At 41.6% G+C, this 17,993-nt stretch overlaps 1 protein-coding gene across 1 annotated transcript in view; it reads left to right on the forward strand.

Moving 5' to 3' along the window:
- The first annotated feature begins 977 nt into the window (after positions 1-977).
- Positions 978-17,993, forward strand: part of KCNQ1 (potassium voltage-gated channel subfamily Q member 1) — a 340,508-nt gene continuing 323,492 nt past the window's right edge. Inside the window, exon 1 of the mRNA XM_029961027.1 lies at positions 978-1,147. Coding sequence (XP_029816887.1) covers positions 978-1,147 — 170 coding nt within the window. The remainder of the gene's footprint in view (positions 1,148-17,993) is intronic.

Here is a 17,993-nt window from a genome sequence, read left to right on the forward strand (position 1 = left end):
CATGAGGGACCGCAAGGCCTGTTTTCCAAGCTCCTAATTCCTGTTACTCGTATTAAAAAGAGCCTCCTTGAGGATTCAGAGTCCAGCAGAGCTCTGCTGCTCCCAGGTGCTGAAATTCTGCAAAAAGGGATGGACCAGCTGGCCCTGAAGGCTTTGGCAATCCTAAATCTGAGGTAAGGGCTTGTACCGCAGAAGCTCAAGCCACCCAAGGGCACAGATCTGGAAAACACTGGAGCACTTTATCCCCACAGAGCGGGCTGAGACGGTGGGAAAGCTCGCTGGGCTTCTGGGCTGCTGGAAGGCTGCTCCCTGCTCCCTGTCCTCGTAGTTCCTCACACAGGTGAGAGGCCACCTCCACGCAGCCATGGCGGTGACAAGGGGACAGGTGACACAGGTGGAGGTCAGAGTGACGCTACAGAGCGTGTGATTTGTTTTGAGCGTGACACGGAGGGCGGTCCGGACGCCACCAAGGGCTGCCCTCCCAGCCCGCGCCCTCGGGGCAAGGCTGGTGTGCGCCGGCAGCGCCTCCGCGCCGGGCAGCACCGGGACTGCGGCGGGGAGCGGCCCGCCCCCCGCCCTGCCCGCACTTTCCCCGTCCGAGGGCCGCCCCGCGGGGGCCGGGCCAGCGGGCGGCGGCGGGACGGGGCCGCTCCGGTCGCGGCTTGCAGCTCCGGGGCATCGCGCAGCCCGACATCCCGCCGCGCCGCCAGAGCTGCCCCGGCCGCCCAGCCATGTCCTCCGCTCCCCGCCCGGGCGAGCCGAAGAGCCGCAGCCTGGGCCCGGCTGTCGCTGCCCCAGGAGAGGCAGCATGACGCCCGGCAAAGAAGCCGCGGTCGGCGCTGGAGGCTGGGCCGAGTAGCACCCCAAACGCCCACTAACGCCCCACTCTCCCCGCCGCAGGGCCGGGCAGGCTCCGCCGGGCTGCGGCCCGGAGCCGGTGCGGGAGGCGGGCGCCGCGCTGCGGGAGCGAGGTGGTGATGGTGAGCCGCCGACTGCCCCGCGGCCCCCCGTCAGCCTGGACCCCCCCGCGGTCTCCCATCTACAGCCTCCGCAAGCCCCTGCTGAGCCGTAGCAGCGTCCAGGGCAGGGTCTACAACTTCTTGGAGCGGCCCACGGGCTGGAAGTGCTTCGTGTACCACTTCACCGTGTGAGTACCGCCCCGCTCCCGCCGGGCACCTGCTCCGCGCCGCGCTCCCGTTACAGCCGCTGGACCGGTCCCCTGCAGCGGGGGCGCCGTCCCGGCGCGGCCGGTCGTGTTGGGGGCTCCCGGGGCCGCCCCTCACCTGCACCCGAGGGGCCGTCGTGCCCCCTCCCCACCTCCCCCGCACAGGGCTCGTCCTCCCCGCGGAGGCTTCCAGACCAGCCCGGTGCTCCTGGCTTGAACATCCTACAGATACAGTCTTTTGGGCTGGGTGGGGTTTTTTGTTCGTTTGTTTTAAACAGGTGTGAAGTAAAACAAAAGTCACGCTCCGGGGGAAAGTTTCCTTTTTTTTTTTTTTTTAAACAGAAATGCGGTATTGCCGTTCAGGAGCGCTTAGGTGTACTTATCAGATAAGGCAGGAGCTGGCTTCAGGCAATTTTGTTCAGGTTACCCTGGGAGTTGAAATAAATTGTTCACACTGAATGTGGAAACGAAGTAGGTAACAGTGTCATCCATTCTTTACTAATTTTCGATGCAGTGACATCTGCATGATGCCAATGCTCACTGCACAGCTGAACAGGTGTGTTATCAGTGCTGCAGCCCTGTCAGAGGAAAATGAGAGGCAGGTGATGCTCGTTTTCCTTGCCTCTTTTATTGCCCCTTGCTCTAACTTCTTGTGCTATCGGGTACGAATGCCATCACTGTTATTTTTAGACAGGAAGGAGGTGATGTTTGGAGGGTGTTGTTTAACTGCAGGCAGGTTTAAAAATGTTTTGGCTCTAATATTGTCTGTGGAGTGCAATGTCCAACCCGAGCCAGCGCATCGTTGGTCTGTGGTGCACAAGCATCTTGGCAAGTGCTTCCGTGAGAAATCCGTGCTTTTTAGTCGAGGTGTTGCTGAAGGCTTGCGTGACCCTTGGGCAATTGGTGGTATGTTGAATATAGGTAATAAGGTCAGGTAGAAATGTGTCTGTTTATTGTATGCATGCACAAATATATATGTCTATGGATATCCATTACATATATATATATACACGTATATATATGTACTTATTACAACATCTAGAGGTAAAGACATTTTATGGTCAAAAAACATTAAAGTCAGTTTTTATGATCTAGTTATTTTATTCTGATTTTAAATTCTATTTCTAAGTAACTATTATTTAAGGGCAATTCAGGATTGTGTGCTTCTGTGCCACATTTGAGTATTCTGGAGCCTTTAGATCATCAGGTTAAGTGGTACCAACTTTTATTTTAGTGGAGGGAAAACAGGTGTCATCTGATTGTATGTAATCAGGAGATGACTGTGTGCAACTGCCGAGATAATTGTGGGCTCCATTCTCTTTGGCATTATGATAATGCCATTAGATGACAAAATGACTAATGGCCATAAATATGAAGTGCCTAATAGTTGTGGTTGAACAATGTAAAACACTTTCAGGAATCGGAATTCCTTTCTTTTTTTCCTTTCTTTCCTAAAATGGAGTTTTAGGCAGCCATCTTTTATGGTTTCTGACCTTTCAGGTGTCTCAAATTATGTATAGAAGGGACAGTAAACTGCGTTCAATATTGTAAATAATCTTTAAATCTAAAATGTGTGCCTAGAAAATATCTGTAAAACAAAAATCAAACCAAAAATGGTTGTTCCCTTTGTCTGCCTAAGGTTCTAGTTTGAATTTTAACTTTCCCCCCCAAGTATTAGCAGTATGGGTTAATCCTATCTGTGCAAGAATTAAGATTTTGTAATTCTACTTTAAGAGATTGTAATATGTATAAATCCGTCTCTCCCCCCAAAACACACTTATCCATGGTGTAGTCATTAGCCCCAGCGTTTCCCCTCTTTCCAGAAGAACTCTTCTGATGCAGTGACGAATGATAGTGGCAGTAAATATTCTCAAGCCGCTTACTAAGCATTGTTCAAGTTCCTTAGGGCACTGAAGAGACAGAAGAGAGTACTAACACCCTTGGATGTTTCTTGCAAGGCAATGTGCAAATACCATTTAGGCAGCCTCACTCTGATTCCCACCAGCAGAGGGAATTGAGGCTGTACTGTTCCCAGCCATCCCAACTTCTGTTTGTTTTTGTGGTACATAAGCTTATACTTTTTGTGCCCATTAAATAATGTTTTAAGTTACTGATCTTTGGTCCATACTTCTCCATCTCTCTTTCTGAGCTCCCAAAGGAGCTCCTTCTACCCCAAGTAATGCTCTCTTTTGAGTACAGCACATACCAGCCAGGTGCTGAGTATTGGCAGATGAAGAGTGGCTACAGAGCAGAAGTTTGTTACAACTGACGAGGCAGGTTTTTCTGATTTGGAGAAGCTGTTTTGTCTCATCATCTACTCTGGAGAAAGCATGGGACCTGCTTTGTGCCAACAGTTGGCTACAAGGGAGCTGGAAAGGACTTGGAGTTATAAGACACACACACACAGTCATGCATGTGCTTCTTTCACACTGGAGGAAGTACTTGATTATTATACTGTCAACATACAAACAGTCATTCACAGAATGCTAAGCTGGGTTTTACCTCGTGGCATGCAAGGACCCTGCCCAAAGGAATTTAAGAAACTGAAGTCGTTTGCCTGCTGTCTTTTTGACTCTGTCTGCTGTCTGCCTCCTGCTTTATTCTTGGGGCTCTCAGCTGCCTGACATGTCTTGGTCACTGTCTTAAATGTTTCCAGGGGAAGGGAAGGAAAGAACTGATGTTAAATCAGGGCTTAAAGACCTAAGCTGAGTAGAGGGTCCTGATCTAGCCAATGATGGGAGCAATGAGCACTGGGGGCTTCTTCATTTCCTGTCTTCTGCGTGGTGCAGAGTGCGTGGCTGTGTTCTTAAATATATGCTCGAAATATTGCAGTTAGAAACAACTCCTGCAACAGTCCATGTAACTTGTTCTGGACCTGTATCTCTGGCTGGTTGTTAAAACACTATTTATCAAACGATAAGAGCTACATCTACTGATTGCCTGTCACACCCTTTTCCTGCTCAGGAATCTTAGTCAAGTGGTATGTAGAGTACTAATAGCTAAGAACTGATATTCAGAATTGATTTTCCTCGGGTTTATATTATATTGTTTGGAAAAGGGAAGTTGAACACCAAACTTTAATCCACAGATTCTAGGTTGGGATGTTTGTTTCATATTGTTTTGATTGTTGTATGTTCTGGTGAGCAACAAAACATTTTGTGTTCCCTTGACTTAAAGGATGGAATCTGGTTATCTTGTACAGCAACAAATCAGGCCAATTACCTGTTTACTTTTGATTTGTTATTTCTTTCAAAAGCTTTCTGAAAAACCTATTTTCCGATATGCAACCTATTTTCTCTCTCTTGTTGATGTTTTTTAATCTTCCAGGGTAATTTGACATCACAGTCTCTGATTAAATCAATTGAATTCTAGACAGGTGTTTTCTAAGAGTTTTTCTTATTTGATCAGACCACAGAGCAGAAAATCTTACATGAACAGAATAGGAAATCAATTACTGTGCCTCATTTATATTAGGTTGTTGGAGGCTGGGGTAATAGTCTTTATGGGGAGAAGGAATGGATAATTGGCTATTAATTTACCACTCCAAAAAACTGCCTAAAAATACTAGCAGAGATGATAGAAACCTTTATTTCAGTTACTTGACTTGGTTTGATTTTTGTAATAAATTTCATTCAAATAGATGGAGTATATAGTATATGTACACTTAATTTTACCAGTGCAAGTAAATTGTGCTCCATGGCTAAAGATTTACATGCATGACTTCTGCAAACACAGTTGGTGGTTGCTTGGAAACTTGGGCTTTGCAAGCAAGAGCTTGCCCTGTGTTGTGGCTGCATGTATGGTAATGTCCTGCCAGAGCCACGAAATCCGCCTTGGCTTTCAGAGGTGAGGGAATGACTGAGAGCCACTGTTCTCAATGACCTTCCAAGCTAGGGCATCTTATCATACTTATCATAGTAGTGCACCTTGAGATAGCAGCTTTGAGAGGTAAAATGGTTTGTGGCCTTAACGAATCAAGTTTTCAGGCTCTGTGAAGAGAGGTGGAGGGGCAAAAGAAACTGAAATTCTGTCCTCATAATGGCCTGCTGAAATTCTTGGACTCTATCCCAGTGTTGGAAATGATTGTAAAGAATAAGTGAAGATGTCAGATGTTTAAAAGAATTATTTTATAATTAAGTGCTCGAGGGAAGAGCTTCTTCTCACCCTCTTGAGTTTAAAATAAACCTCTTAAAATGTGCCTAAAGAAACTGGACTTATTAACTGATTTCTCTTGTTCTCACTATGGCAAATAATGACTTCTGGCAATGTTGGCTCCCCGTGTTCTTTGAAGTGTTGGCTGTAACCAGAGGGAACAATTTGGGAACTGATGGGCCATTAGTCTGTTCCAGTGTAGCAACTCTCCTTTGTTGCCATGCAAGATAATCAGCTTCTGTCTTATCTCTGCATTCGTGTACCTGGTTCAATTTACTTTGCCTTTGTATAAGTTTGATTTAATCAGCAATGATTATCATTGAGTTTGTTCGAATCTCAAGTTGTTTACATAAGCTTGGACTGGCCAGTTGTTGGGATTTGGAAGACTGGTCTCTAGAAACAGACAAGCTCTCAGAAGCGTGGCTGCATGTGTATGCATGTAAAGATAGGAAGTGAGGGTAGATAGGATATACCAGTTGCTTGAATCGGGACTTGGAGTAATCAATTTTTAAAGGTAATGCAGTGTTTACAAAATGCTATTTACACACAATACTGTGAGGAAGAAGCATAACTCCAACTTAAAATCCCAGGTTTGCCATGTTTCCAGAGGTACTGCAAACAATTCCAAACCTGCTGGTTCATACTTGTATAAACTGTTGAGGAGGTAAAAAGATCCCTAAAATAATTACTGTGTGCACTTGCTCACACACAATTTTTCTTTCAGACTAAAGAAAGCTGCAAACAAAAGTATTATGTTTTTGGCATGAATATTTGTACGTTTAGAAATTTTTGTGGCTTGAAATCAGACTTCAGATTATTACTTCTGTTTTAAAAAGGAGATATAAATCGTCCAAAGTAAGCATGGCTTCTCTAAGTGGAAGGAAAGAAAAATAACTTAGTCGTGGTTTTTTTTGCTGCTGTCAATAGCAAGAAGACCCAGGTTTAGCTTTTTTTGTGTCTCATCAAGACTCAGGTAGTTTAGCTGAGGTCAAATTGACCCCCTCACTTTGTCATATTTGAGAGAGAAATTATGATTCTTGTCAGGCAGAGGCTGATGTGAACAATGTTTACTTTATTTCTCTGTGTCTTTTGTCTATGATCTCCTGTTGCTTGCAATACTATATTTTAGTATTTATACTAAAATTTATTTATACTCCCACCTCTTCATGCTATATAATTGTAATAACGGGAATCTGCCACTTTGTCACTTCGCGGTTTCAAGAGCGTGGTGTGTTACAGCTGTGCAGTGACTTAAAACAAATCTTTGAGGTTGCACACATTCTCAAAGACTACAGTTGGGAAAAACGAAGTGGAAACAAGGTGATACTTGTAGCTTTTCCTCCTGCCCTTCCCTTCCTCATCCTACTCCAGAGTCCAGCGTTTTGATTTGCAGCTGAGTGAACATCTTTGCAATCTAACAGTATGTATCTGTCAATGTACTTGGTAACAGTTTTATCTGAGATGAAAAGGGATTGGAAAGGTGACTTTATGTATTTCCGGAGGAGAGAAGACCGTTTGCCTGCCCCATTATCATAGCTGGTTGTACACATAAGACAGTGTGCTCATGTTTAGGAGTTGCTGTTGCAGGGTCAGTCTAGTTTGCTGATCAACCAGATAGTGAAGCTTGGAGTCTTGGCAGATTCTGGATGCAAGTGAGGTCGAGAAGTGACTTAAGGGTTTTGCTGCTCCCTCCTTTCCTACTGCATGCTGCAGTGCAGCCTCTCAGCTACAATATTGCACAAAGGTTCTTCTTTGAGACTTGTGTGATTGAGATAGTTTGGGTTGGCCAGTACACAGCTTTTCTCTCTTGCCATGTTTCCCAGCCTGTAACTCATCAGAAGTGTAATTTTTGCTGTGGTCTGTCTGGCTGTCTTGTAACTAAGACCAATCCAAGTCCATGAAATGAAGACCTCAGGAGTGGCAATGCAGTTACAGGTCAGAAAGGGTCCCCATTTCTCTCTCCCGGTGGGACAGTGGAACTGCTCATGTTAAGAAATGCAGATACGAATAACTGCATAATTGACTAAACTTGGATATGTTCTTCCATTTTTACTTAATAATTGACTGTCATCAGAAAGAAAAGCAGTATCAGAAACCATATCCTCTCAAGGTCATCAGGAGTAGTTAGTGCCCTGGAAGCCACTTTAATTAAACCACCATCTTTACATCATTTGTTGCATTCAGTGATTGCTGCATGAAAATTACCATGACAGTGTATTTTGATCATTGAAGGGGAAGGAAGGTGAAAAGCTAGATATCTTCCAACTAAAATGCCTTTTGATGGCACACAGTACCTCTAGCAGTAATTGAGAAAATTCAGTTTCTGTTCTGATTAGCGTGGCTACTTGAAAAAAACGTTGAGTAAAGGAAGTTTTGTGGAGGGAAAAGAGACTTTGTAATTGTACTGATATTTAGATTTTCTAATAACCAATGGAAGCAGAAGGCTGTAAACTGGTGAACACTAATGCTCAGTGAAGACAGATTGTGTGCAGTGGAAAACAACTCTGTGAAATGCACACATAACAGTTATGAATTTTCTTAATTTGGGCAGGCTTTCCTGGGGATAGGCCTTCTCTGTTTTCCTATCATCCTTCCAGTATGACATTTCACATCCTTCTCTGGTATTTGCTTTCCTCCAGGAAAAGAATTATTCTACCTTTAAAAGTTGCACATGAATGATCTTAAAAAAACCAGTAAGTGCAGCATTCACATCTCTGTATATCTGTCAAATGGTTGGTTGGGCAGTTCTGGCACACTTCCTTACCCTGGCTCTTCAAGTGCCAGGGAAAAAATGTGCAAGACTGTGTAGATAGGCCTCTTTGAAAACTTTCATTGCAGCTGAATAAAGGATAGAGTTGAGATTCAATTGCAGTGAACTAATTAGGCTGAGCTCCAAATGCCTGAGTGCTGGATGTGTTACAAACAACGGTGCCAACATATGCTGTAGGGAACTATGCACAGGCACAGTGCTTAGCTGACTTTAAACTTGGCAGTACCTCATTAATTTTGTGTGTTAATAGATTGTTTAATGTGCATTAGTGGCCGAACACAAAAGCTGTGAACATTTGCTCATTCAGTTCCAGATGGAAAATAGTGTCTTGTTGGGGGCAAGGTGTTTTCTGCCTGCCACCAAGAGGTCCAACACGTTTCAAATGTCTTGGAAAGTTGCCAGATGTAAATAAACCTGAGGGGTAGGCTGAGTTACAGAAGAATGCGCAGATTGGTGAGGTTTTAGGTAAGGGACTAGCTCTCCTCATACAGTCATGCTTCATGTGGCATAATGGCCTGTGAGAACCATTATAATGCCAGTGGTGGTGATGGAACAGCACATGTATTTACGAGCCTCTACTCTGGCAGTAGTTACTGTATCTTGCCTCCTACCAGAAAGATATATATGTGAGTGAGTGTGTGTGTATATATATATATATTTTATAACAGAGGGAGTATTCAGTGCTTTAGTAGTCAAATTTAATTTTACTATGTGTTTTTAGACTGTGATTTTAGTTTTGTTGTTTTTTTTTGGTTTTTTTTGGGTTTTTTTTATTAGGAAATTCTAAAGCTTCTCTAAATAAAGAGTTTTCTCTGGCTTACAGATTGTGCAAATCTGGAGGACTAGAGAGGTGCTTGGTGTGAACTTTTTTGCAGATACATGTCTTTTCTTCTTCTTTTTCCTACTTTGTGGTACAGAATAGTAAAAAAAGCAACTATTTGCTGTGTTCAAGGAGCTGTAAGAAATTGCACACAGTGGAAACCAGGGCCTGGGTAAACAAGTATAGTGTAAGTACTTTGAAAAAAAAAACAAACCAGCACCAAAATCCCCAAAACAACAACAACAAAACCCACACAAAAACCAAAAGTACTGTCCCACATTTCTTAAATGGTAGTTTCCTTCCTAAACAACCACACTTTACCTCAGAAAATGTAGAACCTGGAAAATTTACAACAGAAAATGGACAGACACAGGATAAGCCAATGATTTATTAAAGCTTAGTACAAACACTATGACAAAAGCCAGGTTTTATCTCTGAACTGCTTTAGTGTCAGAACTGCCAGTTGTGTAAGATAATGAACACACATTTTCTCAAAATGACTGAATCTTTTTTTGAGTTTAAGAAAAGAATGCATCTGCATGGGGGACTTTTTTCAAGGAATACAAGCACTAAATCTGCAGCCTTGAAATTTTATCTTTTTGAAAGCTATAAATTACCAGAAATAGGAAATTATACTGCAAGTCATTAGGTAGCCTTTAGATATTCTTAGCAATGTGCCCAGAGTAGGTATTTTTATTTTTTTCCACATGTTCTTCACAATCAATGTGATGTTTTAATATTTTATGAAAAATGTTAAAGCCAAAATAAACCTAGGACAAGGCTTCTGCATCCTTTAAAGTTTCTTCTGCTTCTGCAATTATTGATCTTGATCTTTGAATTTCATATTAAAGTTTTCGATAGGAACATAAGTCTCACTCGTGTTTTGCTAATGCCAGTGGACTTATGAGATGTCATTTGACAACACAATTTTGTCATATTTGTCGTAAAAAACTGAATTTTTTTACTCCTAACTATAAAATCCTTCTTCCTTTGCATTCTGCTGGGGTTATTTAAAAACTTAATGCATTGTTACAGAACTTGACTAGTGCTTACTTCAAATGTGAAATGTTCTTACTGAACTAAGGTCTTGAAATAGTAGATCTCTGTTTGTCCTAACAAGTTGAGCTCTTGTTCATCATCTACTAGTTTTACTCTAACACATCCTTAAAAACATAGAGCATACATTTTCTTTTGCAATAGGGAAGTATAATACATTTGTTGAAGTAATATCTGTTTTGATTCTGCAAGAAATTATCATTATGTGTTTAACTTCACTATGTGAACAGCTATTTGCTTTTCAGTGGGAGCAACTAGTAAAGATAAAAGGTAAAGACCAGTTAGAAAAGATGAAAACTTCTATACTCATCTGCAAAAATAGAGCAATTAAAATTATTTGCCAGACATTGTTCACAGGCTATGTAGAACTCAGTTACAATTATTTTATTCAAAATAAGTTATTTTTTTCTGAAAGACTAAGCATCTTAGAGTGCTAATTCTGTTAACTTTTACTTTGTCCAAGTGACTTTTCTCTTGGCTGTAATAAATATGTTAAATCACATAGATTTTTTACCATCTTGACAGCAGTTTTGTTGTAGATTTCTGAAAATTAGTGGTCTTCCCTCTGTCCCTTCCAACTTGCATGTGTTTTAGACTGGGCAAGAACACAGGCTTGTCCCCTCTGTTTAAACCAGAGTGTGGTCACACTCGCAGTAGGTTGCTCACTGACAGACAGCAGGCTGGAACTGACACAAGGAGGCTGGCAGGCTTGGATGTATATAAATCCAGTCCTCAGAGGTCGTTGGTTTCCTTTGAAAACCTACAACGAATCCCTGAAATCTTGGAGATACATTTAACTTTTTTCGATTTTTAACAATATTTTTTTGTTGCAGTGTTAAGATTACATACTTCTACATGGGTTGGATAGTAAAGAAAATTGGATCTCATAGTTTGAGAACAGAATGTAAATCACTCATCAGATTACTTCCTTGGATCCTCTCCAAAGACACTAGGTTTAATACCAGAGGCATGGTATTGGTGGCAAAGATTACAGAAACCTTGCTCATCCCTCATATGACAAAAGCTGCAGTCTTTGTAATGAATGTGTTTTCCTTCTGCGAAGAAAGGAATTGCCTTCAGAGAATATGTTTGTTCCTGCAGCAGCTATTCCCTTCCCAGCAAAACCATGTCAATTGAAAATGGGCTGGAATTGGCTGGAGTCTTCTTTTTCACAATAACCCTTGAGGGCACCATAGTCAAACTAAGAGTTGAAGTAAAGGTTCCTCATCTCTTGTACGGATGTTGACAAGTAGAGCAAAGGAGAATGAATGCAGGAAATAACTGCTACTGTTAATCTCATTCTTACACCCTTCAAATGCCTGTGCCCAATTATCTGTGCAGGGCAGTGGAGATAGGAGAAGCGACAAGAGGAAAGATCTTCCATCCTGTGGCCTCAAGAAGTAGAGAACACCCTGTGCTGATCCTGTTAAGAATCAGTGGCTTTTGTATTCTGCACAACAAAGGCTTTATTTGACCTTTTCAAACTTCATATTTTTTCCCTAATATTCTTCCTAAGTAGATGTAGTTGAGGCTATTATTTGTTTTTCACTCCTTTTCTTAGAAGACACTAAAGTGTGGTCAAACCTGACAATGAGTAAGTAACTAAATGTGTATTGCTTTATTGTGGTGTGAGTAAACTTCATGTGATTGTATGCTGTTATCCTACTCATGACCCAGAAAGTTTTGATAGTGGATTATCTTAGCACTTCACACAAAATAAACCTGCTCACTTGATGTTTTCTATGTCAACAGGTCATCCAGCACCCTAGTGCTAAGCTGTCTGGGCATCCTGTTTCAACAGTATGTAAAGTATGAGAGGCACAGACATCTTAATGTTACACAGTCATGTCAGTTGTGTGCCTTCGTAGTTCTGTTTATTCAAGATAGCTCTTTGTAGCTTTTATTTAATATAATGCTCTTATTTAGACAACTGCATTTGAACTGTAGAAATGAAAAAAATGCTACCAGAATGAGGGAGAGAGCAAAGCTTTCAGATTTTGCAGGTTTTGCAGCCAAATGCGAGGCTGTAGGTGTACTTGTGTTAATGCTCACCCTTCTTGGGCGTGTGAATTGCTTGTTGCACTTTGATTGTCAAACACCGAGGTTGCCTCCTGATCACTGCTGTGGCAGTCTTTTGTTGTGTGACTTTTAACAGAAGACATTATACTTCCATCAAAGCTCACTGTAAAGTGAGACTAAGGAATTGAACAGTCTGTGCAAAAATGTGGTATGCTACGAGAAGAGCATAATCTCTAGAAGTTTTCAGTGGATCGTATCTGTAAGAGTAAAGGGACCCTAGCTTATACCTCTTACATAAAAGAGTGGAGATAACATTCAAGCAGGTTTTGATACTAGCCATTAGCCTCTGCTGAGGTGGTCTCCTTCTTCTGAGGAGAGTTTTATATCACATACCTTTCTCTTCAAAGAAACAGAGATCGTTTCAGGAATTTCATTATCTCTGTTTGTCATTATTGAAATAATATATGTCTCAAGCCATGTGGTGTGTAGAAGAGACTTTGTATTCTGCTGAATTTTAGTCACCAGTGGCTGTGAAATACCACAGCCAGCCACGGGAAAATTGTGTGACTTTAGGACTGGAACTGAAAGCAGAAATTAAATCAGCTGTAGTTAAGTGTCCCATAGGCAGCAAATGATTAACCAGAATAAAATTTGGCTGCACCTCTGAGATTAGCACTTACCTTATAAAATAAAACTAGCATTATAGGGCATGTCTTTTAAGATGTATTTAGTAATTGAACTCTGCTTTGAATAAGTGCTTTTCTTATGTAGTTAGGATACAGCATGTTAGTGAAAGTAGTTTCTTCACTTTTCCTGGTTTTTGCATTTATCTAATGATAAATGTAGGGAAGAATGAAGTGTTTTTGCAGGATCATTGTAGGGACAGTGTTGTTGCAGTCAGGGAAGATAAATAGTCATGGGAAAGCCAGACCATGTATGCTTTAGTTCCCCAGTGTAGACGTGACTGCTTTATAGTAATGAGCTGAAATAAGTTTGAATTGATGGAATGAAATGGAGAAGAGCTTAGACACTAAGGAATAAGGACTGCCTATAAATTTACTTCTTCCTCACAACTCCTCTGGGTCAGCTTTACTGGCTGCTTTATACCACTTTTTATACAGAAGAGGAGAAGAAGAGATTAGCTCTATCAGCACCCATGGACCTAAATGAAACAATGAGATTTACTGGCTGTAACTCTCTCTGCTTCCTGTCTCTACTACATTTGATACTAGTCAACTAGGTGGTTTTAAAAGAGATGTGTCTCCACTGCTCTCCTAGACTGAAATGTGGATTATAATTAAGCAGTACCTCTTAGATCAGCTTGGATAAGCGTGAAGCTAGAGAGAATGTATATGCAAACCCTGCACTTGCACCAACTGATGGAGTGTGAGTTGGTTCTGGCCCAAAAGCTTGACAACCACAACAGTTTAGAGTTGTGCCTATGCTAACAAAGGGCTTATTAGCATAGGCAGACACTAACAATTCTAGTTGGGACCAAAGCTGGCACTGAGCCTGACAGAGGCTGTGACTGCACCTAACTGGGTAGATGCCACTGCTATATACTATAACATAATCTAGACCAGGGATCTCCACACCTTCTATGTCTTTACGTCACTGTAAAGACAAGACTGTACTGTGTCTTTCCCAGCACCGTGGGCATATTCATGGCCTCTAGGGTAAAGTGGCAGTACAACTAGGTAGTCAGTCTGTACTTCTGAGTCCACCCTGCCCTGACACTGCACTAGTACCTTGGGGCACTTTGCTTTTGCTACCCCTGCATATGTGTTAGTACAGTGGCATCAGATACTGGCCAAATAGTATCATACATAAGGTTTCAGCCTTCTTCCCCCCTGACTCACAAGTTCAATGGAAGTTGTAGGCTGTTTGTTCTAGCTGTGGTGAATAACACAATCTCACTGCTCTCTCCCCTGGCACCCGCGTCTAAAGCTGTTATCAACATTGCTGTGGCTCTGTGAAATCACAGTGGTGTTTGATTTAGGGGGAAATTGGCACCTCTCTGACAAGTGCTGGAATGTCCCAGCCTGTCCTTGGGGTGTTGTTGGCATCTTTCACACCAATAAACCCCCAGTCAACAGCCTTGATCATGGGCAAACACCAACCAAGTGCACAAAAGCGCTTATCACCTGTTAGGCTGTGCATTCATAAAAAGCAAAGTCATAAAAACCTTCGGTGGCTGGCAATTCCAGAGCTTGCTGTTGGACTTGAAAAGAAATCTTGAAGAACAGAGGCTTCTTATCAATTTTAATTGCTGGGCAGTGGAGAGTTGCCGATTGTTTAACGTCATCTGGTATTATCAACTCTGACACTGTGTTAGAAAGATGTTTCTAGTGAGCAGCATTCTGTTGAATGTAAAATTAAATTCGACAGAAATACTTTATTTTCAGGAAGAACTCGGGTTGAACAATTGAGTCCAACAGGTAAAGAAATGCAAAATGGAGTGTTAAGAACAGATTGACTGGAGTTGCTTAGGGCAGTGTTAAGATGTTGAATTTTAGACAGTTTTTTCAAACTATGGATTGTAATTGCTTTGTATTGCTGTTGAAACTAAGTTCTGTGTTACCGATCCTTTTAAGTTGCATTTTTAAACTTTGCAGTAGTGCCTATGCATTTATACTAAAAATAGAAATGTCAGAGTTAATGTTCACTGGGTGGTTCTATATTCATGCCACACACTTAAAGCCAAAGTTTTTACCACCTTTAGGGAACTGGGCTAGAGGTAAAATCACTTTGAACAGTTGCATCAACATCTGTAGATGGCTTTGCCTGTGAGATTTTGTTTTTGAAGTCAGCTTGCTGGATTTGAGCAGAAATCAAATTACATGTGGGTCTACAACTGCATCAGTAGAAACTGGTAGATGTGCAGGTTTTTGAAATGCCAAGCAAGCGTTTTAAATGCAATTAAAAATGCATCTGTGCTACTTTTAAACAAAATAGAAGTAAGAAAAATCCTTGGATTTTAATTTGAGAATTACTGTGGAACTGCAACTTTAATGCAAGAAGCTGATATGAAAAAATGTGTACTTTATGGCAGCTACCAGGGAGCAGATTGACAGCAGGTAGTTAGGAATAGCTGCATTGGAAGCACCTTCTCTGATCTCAGCTCCACCTCCTGAGTAGCAGATGTGTCCCATCTGTGGGACTGTGGTTTTCACAGTCCCTAGATGGCTAGGGAAGATATGTTGGAATGTCCCTAACTGACTTGGAATGAGACCTGCATTCACTTGCTGTCTGTAGCAGCTTTGAAAGTCTTAAAATGAGACCTGACCAGAAATAACCAATTCTAGGAGTGTGACTGGGGCTGTTTGCATTTAATGCTTCATCCTTTTGTTGAGATGGTCAAGGAGCTCCTTGTTCTGATGGGTAATTTGTTTGCAACTGTCTCTTGCCAAAGACGTGTAGATAAACTGGGGAAGGGAAGAAAAATCATGTGTAAAACAGTCATGTTGGCACCTAAAAGAGGTGATCTTTATTTATAAAAGAGGACATCTTTATTTTGATGTCACACATTACACGTAGAGAATAGATGCATTACCTCTCCTACAAATGTGTCTGGCTGTTCATGTGCTGTTCTGATGTCTGGTAGGTGAAGTACCATATAAACACAATTTCTCTATTTTTTTCGGTTTTTTGCATGTGTATCTGTCTTCATTTGAAATTCTTTCTTCTTCAATGTTTTTGTTTCTCTCTTTTTATTTTTTTAATTTTTTTTTTTAATTTTTTTTTTTGTATATGTTTGTGCCTGAACTTCTTTAGACTTTTAGGAGAGCAGTTATGTATCAGATTAGGAGAAGCAGCAATGAGAAGCTAGAACAATTGTTTACTTTCTGTGTTAAAGTCTGTCCACACTTGAAGTGGAAGGAAACTGCTTTTCCTTGTTGCCAGGATTCTAGTGTTGGTTTTGTTTTTTTCTTTTTTTTTCTTTTTCCTCCAGCATGAGGAATTTCATAGTTGAAACTGCTTTGGCTTATGAAATGCTGAGCTACTGATGTCTCTATAGTTAGCTTATGGAGAGGAATGCTCCTGCTGGAGTAATGCCTAGCCAAGCTCTTGCTGGCTGGCCACTTGTGTGTGATTAAACAGAAGCAGGAGCTGCAATCAGTCAGTTTTCAAGTGGTCACCGGTTCAAGTCTGTTAGTTCAGAGTACCCTGTCAGTGTTACTACACTGCTGCCTTTGCTTAGATGGATAGGAGGTGTGCATGTTTTCACTTCTCACCTGTATTTTTCTTTACCGTTTCCTTGTCTTTGTTAGCTTTTATTTTTCTCACTAAATAGCTAATGTTTATCATTCAAGGAAAATCTTTCCAAGCATTCACAATTCTACCCAGAGAATGGATTTGCAGTTTTGTCTGGAGCAAGCAGTTCCTGTTACTCATGGAACGGGAGTGGCTTTTTAATAAAGACACCGGATCTCTGCTATGCAATTACCATAAAATGACTGGTACAGCAATTCTGTATTGTCAACAGCTTGACAACCAAATGCTTTTTGAATTGCTTGTAAGGTCTGGTGTTGAAATAAACTCTGATGAGGAAACTTTAATGCTTAATATGTGCACTGTTTCTAGATTGGAGAATCTCTCCCTAACCCAGTATGTAATACCAATGCATCTACATACCTGGTCAAGTTGGCCAGGAGACTTGTTTGGAGTTCAGGGAACATGAGCTCTGCAGGAGGTACAGTGCACATAGCTATGAATACCTGACTGTATATTTTGAATAATTGGATGAATGTAGGCACCTTTTGAAAGGCAACAAGTCTTTACCTTCTCGGGCCTGTGCTGATATTAAAAGTTCTGTAATCTGTTTTGAGCTGAGCTGAACTTTTAAACAGCTTTACTATCAGGTTGCCATCTGTTTGTTTGTTTTTGGGGGGGTTTGTTCGTTTGTTTGTGTGTATGTGTGTGCAGTGCTTACCAACAAGCCACACTGCTACATGGTGGAAGTTGCTAGGTGCTAGGGCAATGCAAACAATAAGTAATAGGGATCATGCTGGAGTCTTCTGATGAAGTGTAATATGGTACAGCCTCCACAGTAATTGCTCCTTTTTTTGCTAGCCTCAAGCACAGCTATCTTCTCTAAGGCTGGGACACATCCTGTTCAAATGAAAGGTGTCACAAGCAACTAAAAGACATGAGTGGCAGATGGTTATGAAAGGAACTTTGTTTGGAGCCAGTCCAGTGAGCTGAAGCCTGCATCCTGGGGAATGTGGAGCCCTGCAGCCCAGCCAGTATCCCATAAGGATGAGAGTTCAGAGAAACTCGGTTTCTGAGCACTGCCAGGGAGTTATGCATGACAATCTGTTTTGCTTTCAGATATATATTTTTTTATTTTGTGGTAACTAACTTGTATTTCAGTTTTAACTCTCTGTATGTGGAACTCTCTTGCTGGTTTCAATGTGATAAAATATTTGAAATGTTGAGTGTTTAAAAAAGAGTAATAAAAAAATCACAAAGTGTCCATTCAGAAAGTACTCAAACATACTTTTTCCTCTGAAGAGATGCACTCTTATTTGTTTTTCTTCATCTTGACCTGTGAGTCAAGGGCCTGCCAAATGCATGTTTGCTCTGTAATTGTATGATATGCATCTCAGGAAAATCAAGAGGAGATAGTAAGCTGAGGAGAAATACAGAGTGAAGAAGGGGCAGAGGGTTGTGTAATACCAGTTGAAGAAGTGAAGTTAAACAAATAAGTTCTCAGCGTGGTGAGGAAGTTAACCCAACAGGAAAGTTATTAATGAAGAGCACTTCAAGCTCTCTCAAACATTGTTGGCCAGACAACTGCAGTAACACGCTGGGAAATACTTGTTTATCCCTCTTCCTTTACCATCCTGGTATGTGTTTCCACAGCACAGAAAGTCTCTAGTGTGTGAATCAGGGGTGTAAAAGCTTGGAAAGCCTCCTTGGTGTTTGCTGAATGGACCTACCACACCTGAAGACTGCTGTCTGCATTCTTTTATAATCCTCTAGGTCTTGAACCATTTAAAAGCTGTGAT

Source organism: Manacus vitellinus, unplaced genomic scaffold, assembly GCF_001715985.3.
Source record: "Manacus vitellinus isolate BGI_N305 unplaced genomic scaffold, ASM171598v3 scaffold_30_pilon, whole genome shotgun sequence".
Lineage (NCBI taxonomy): Eukaryota > Metazoa > Chordata > Aves > Passeriformes > Pipridae > Manacus > Manacus vitellinus.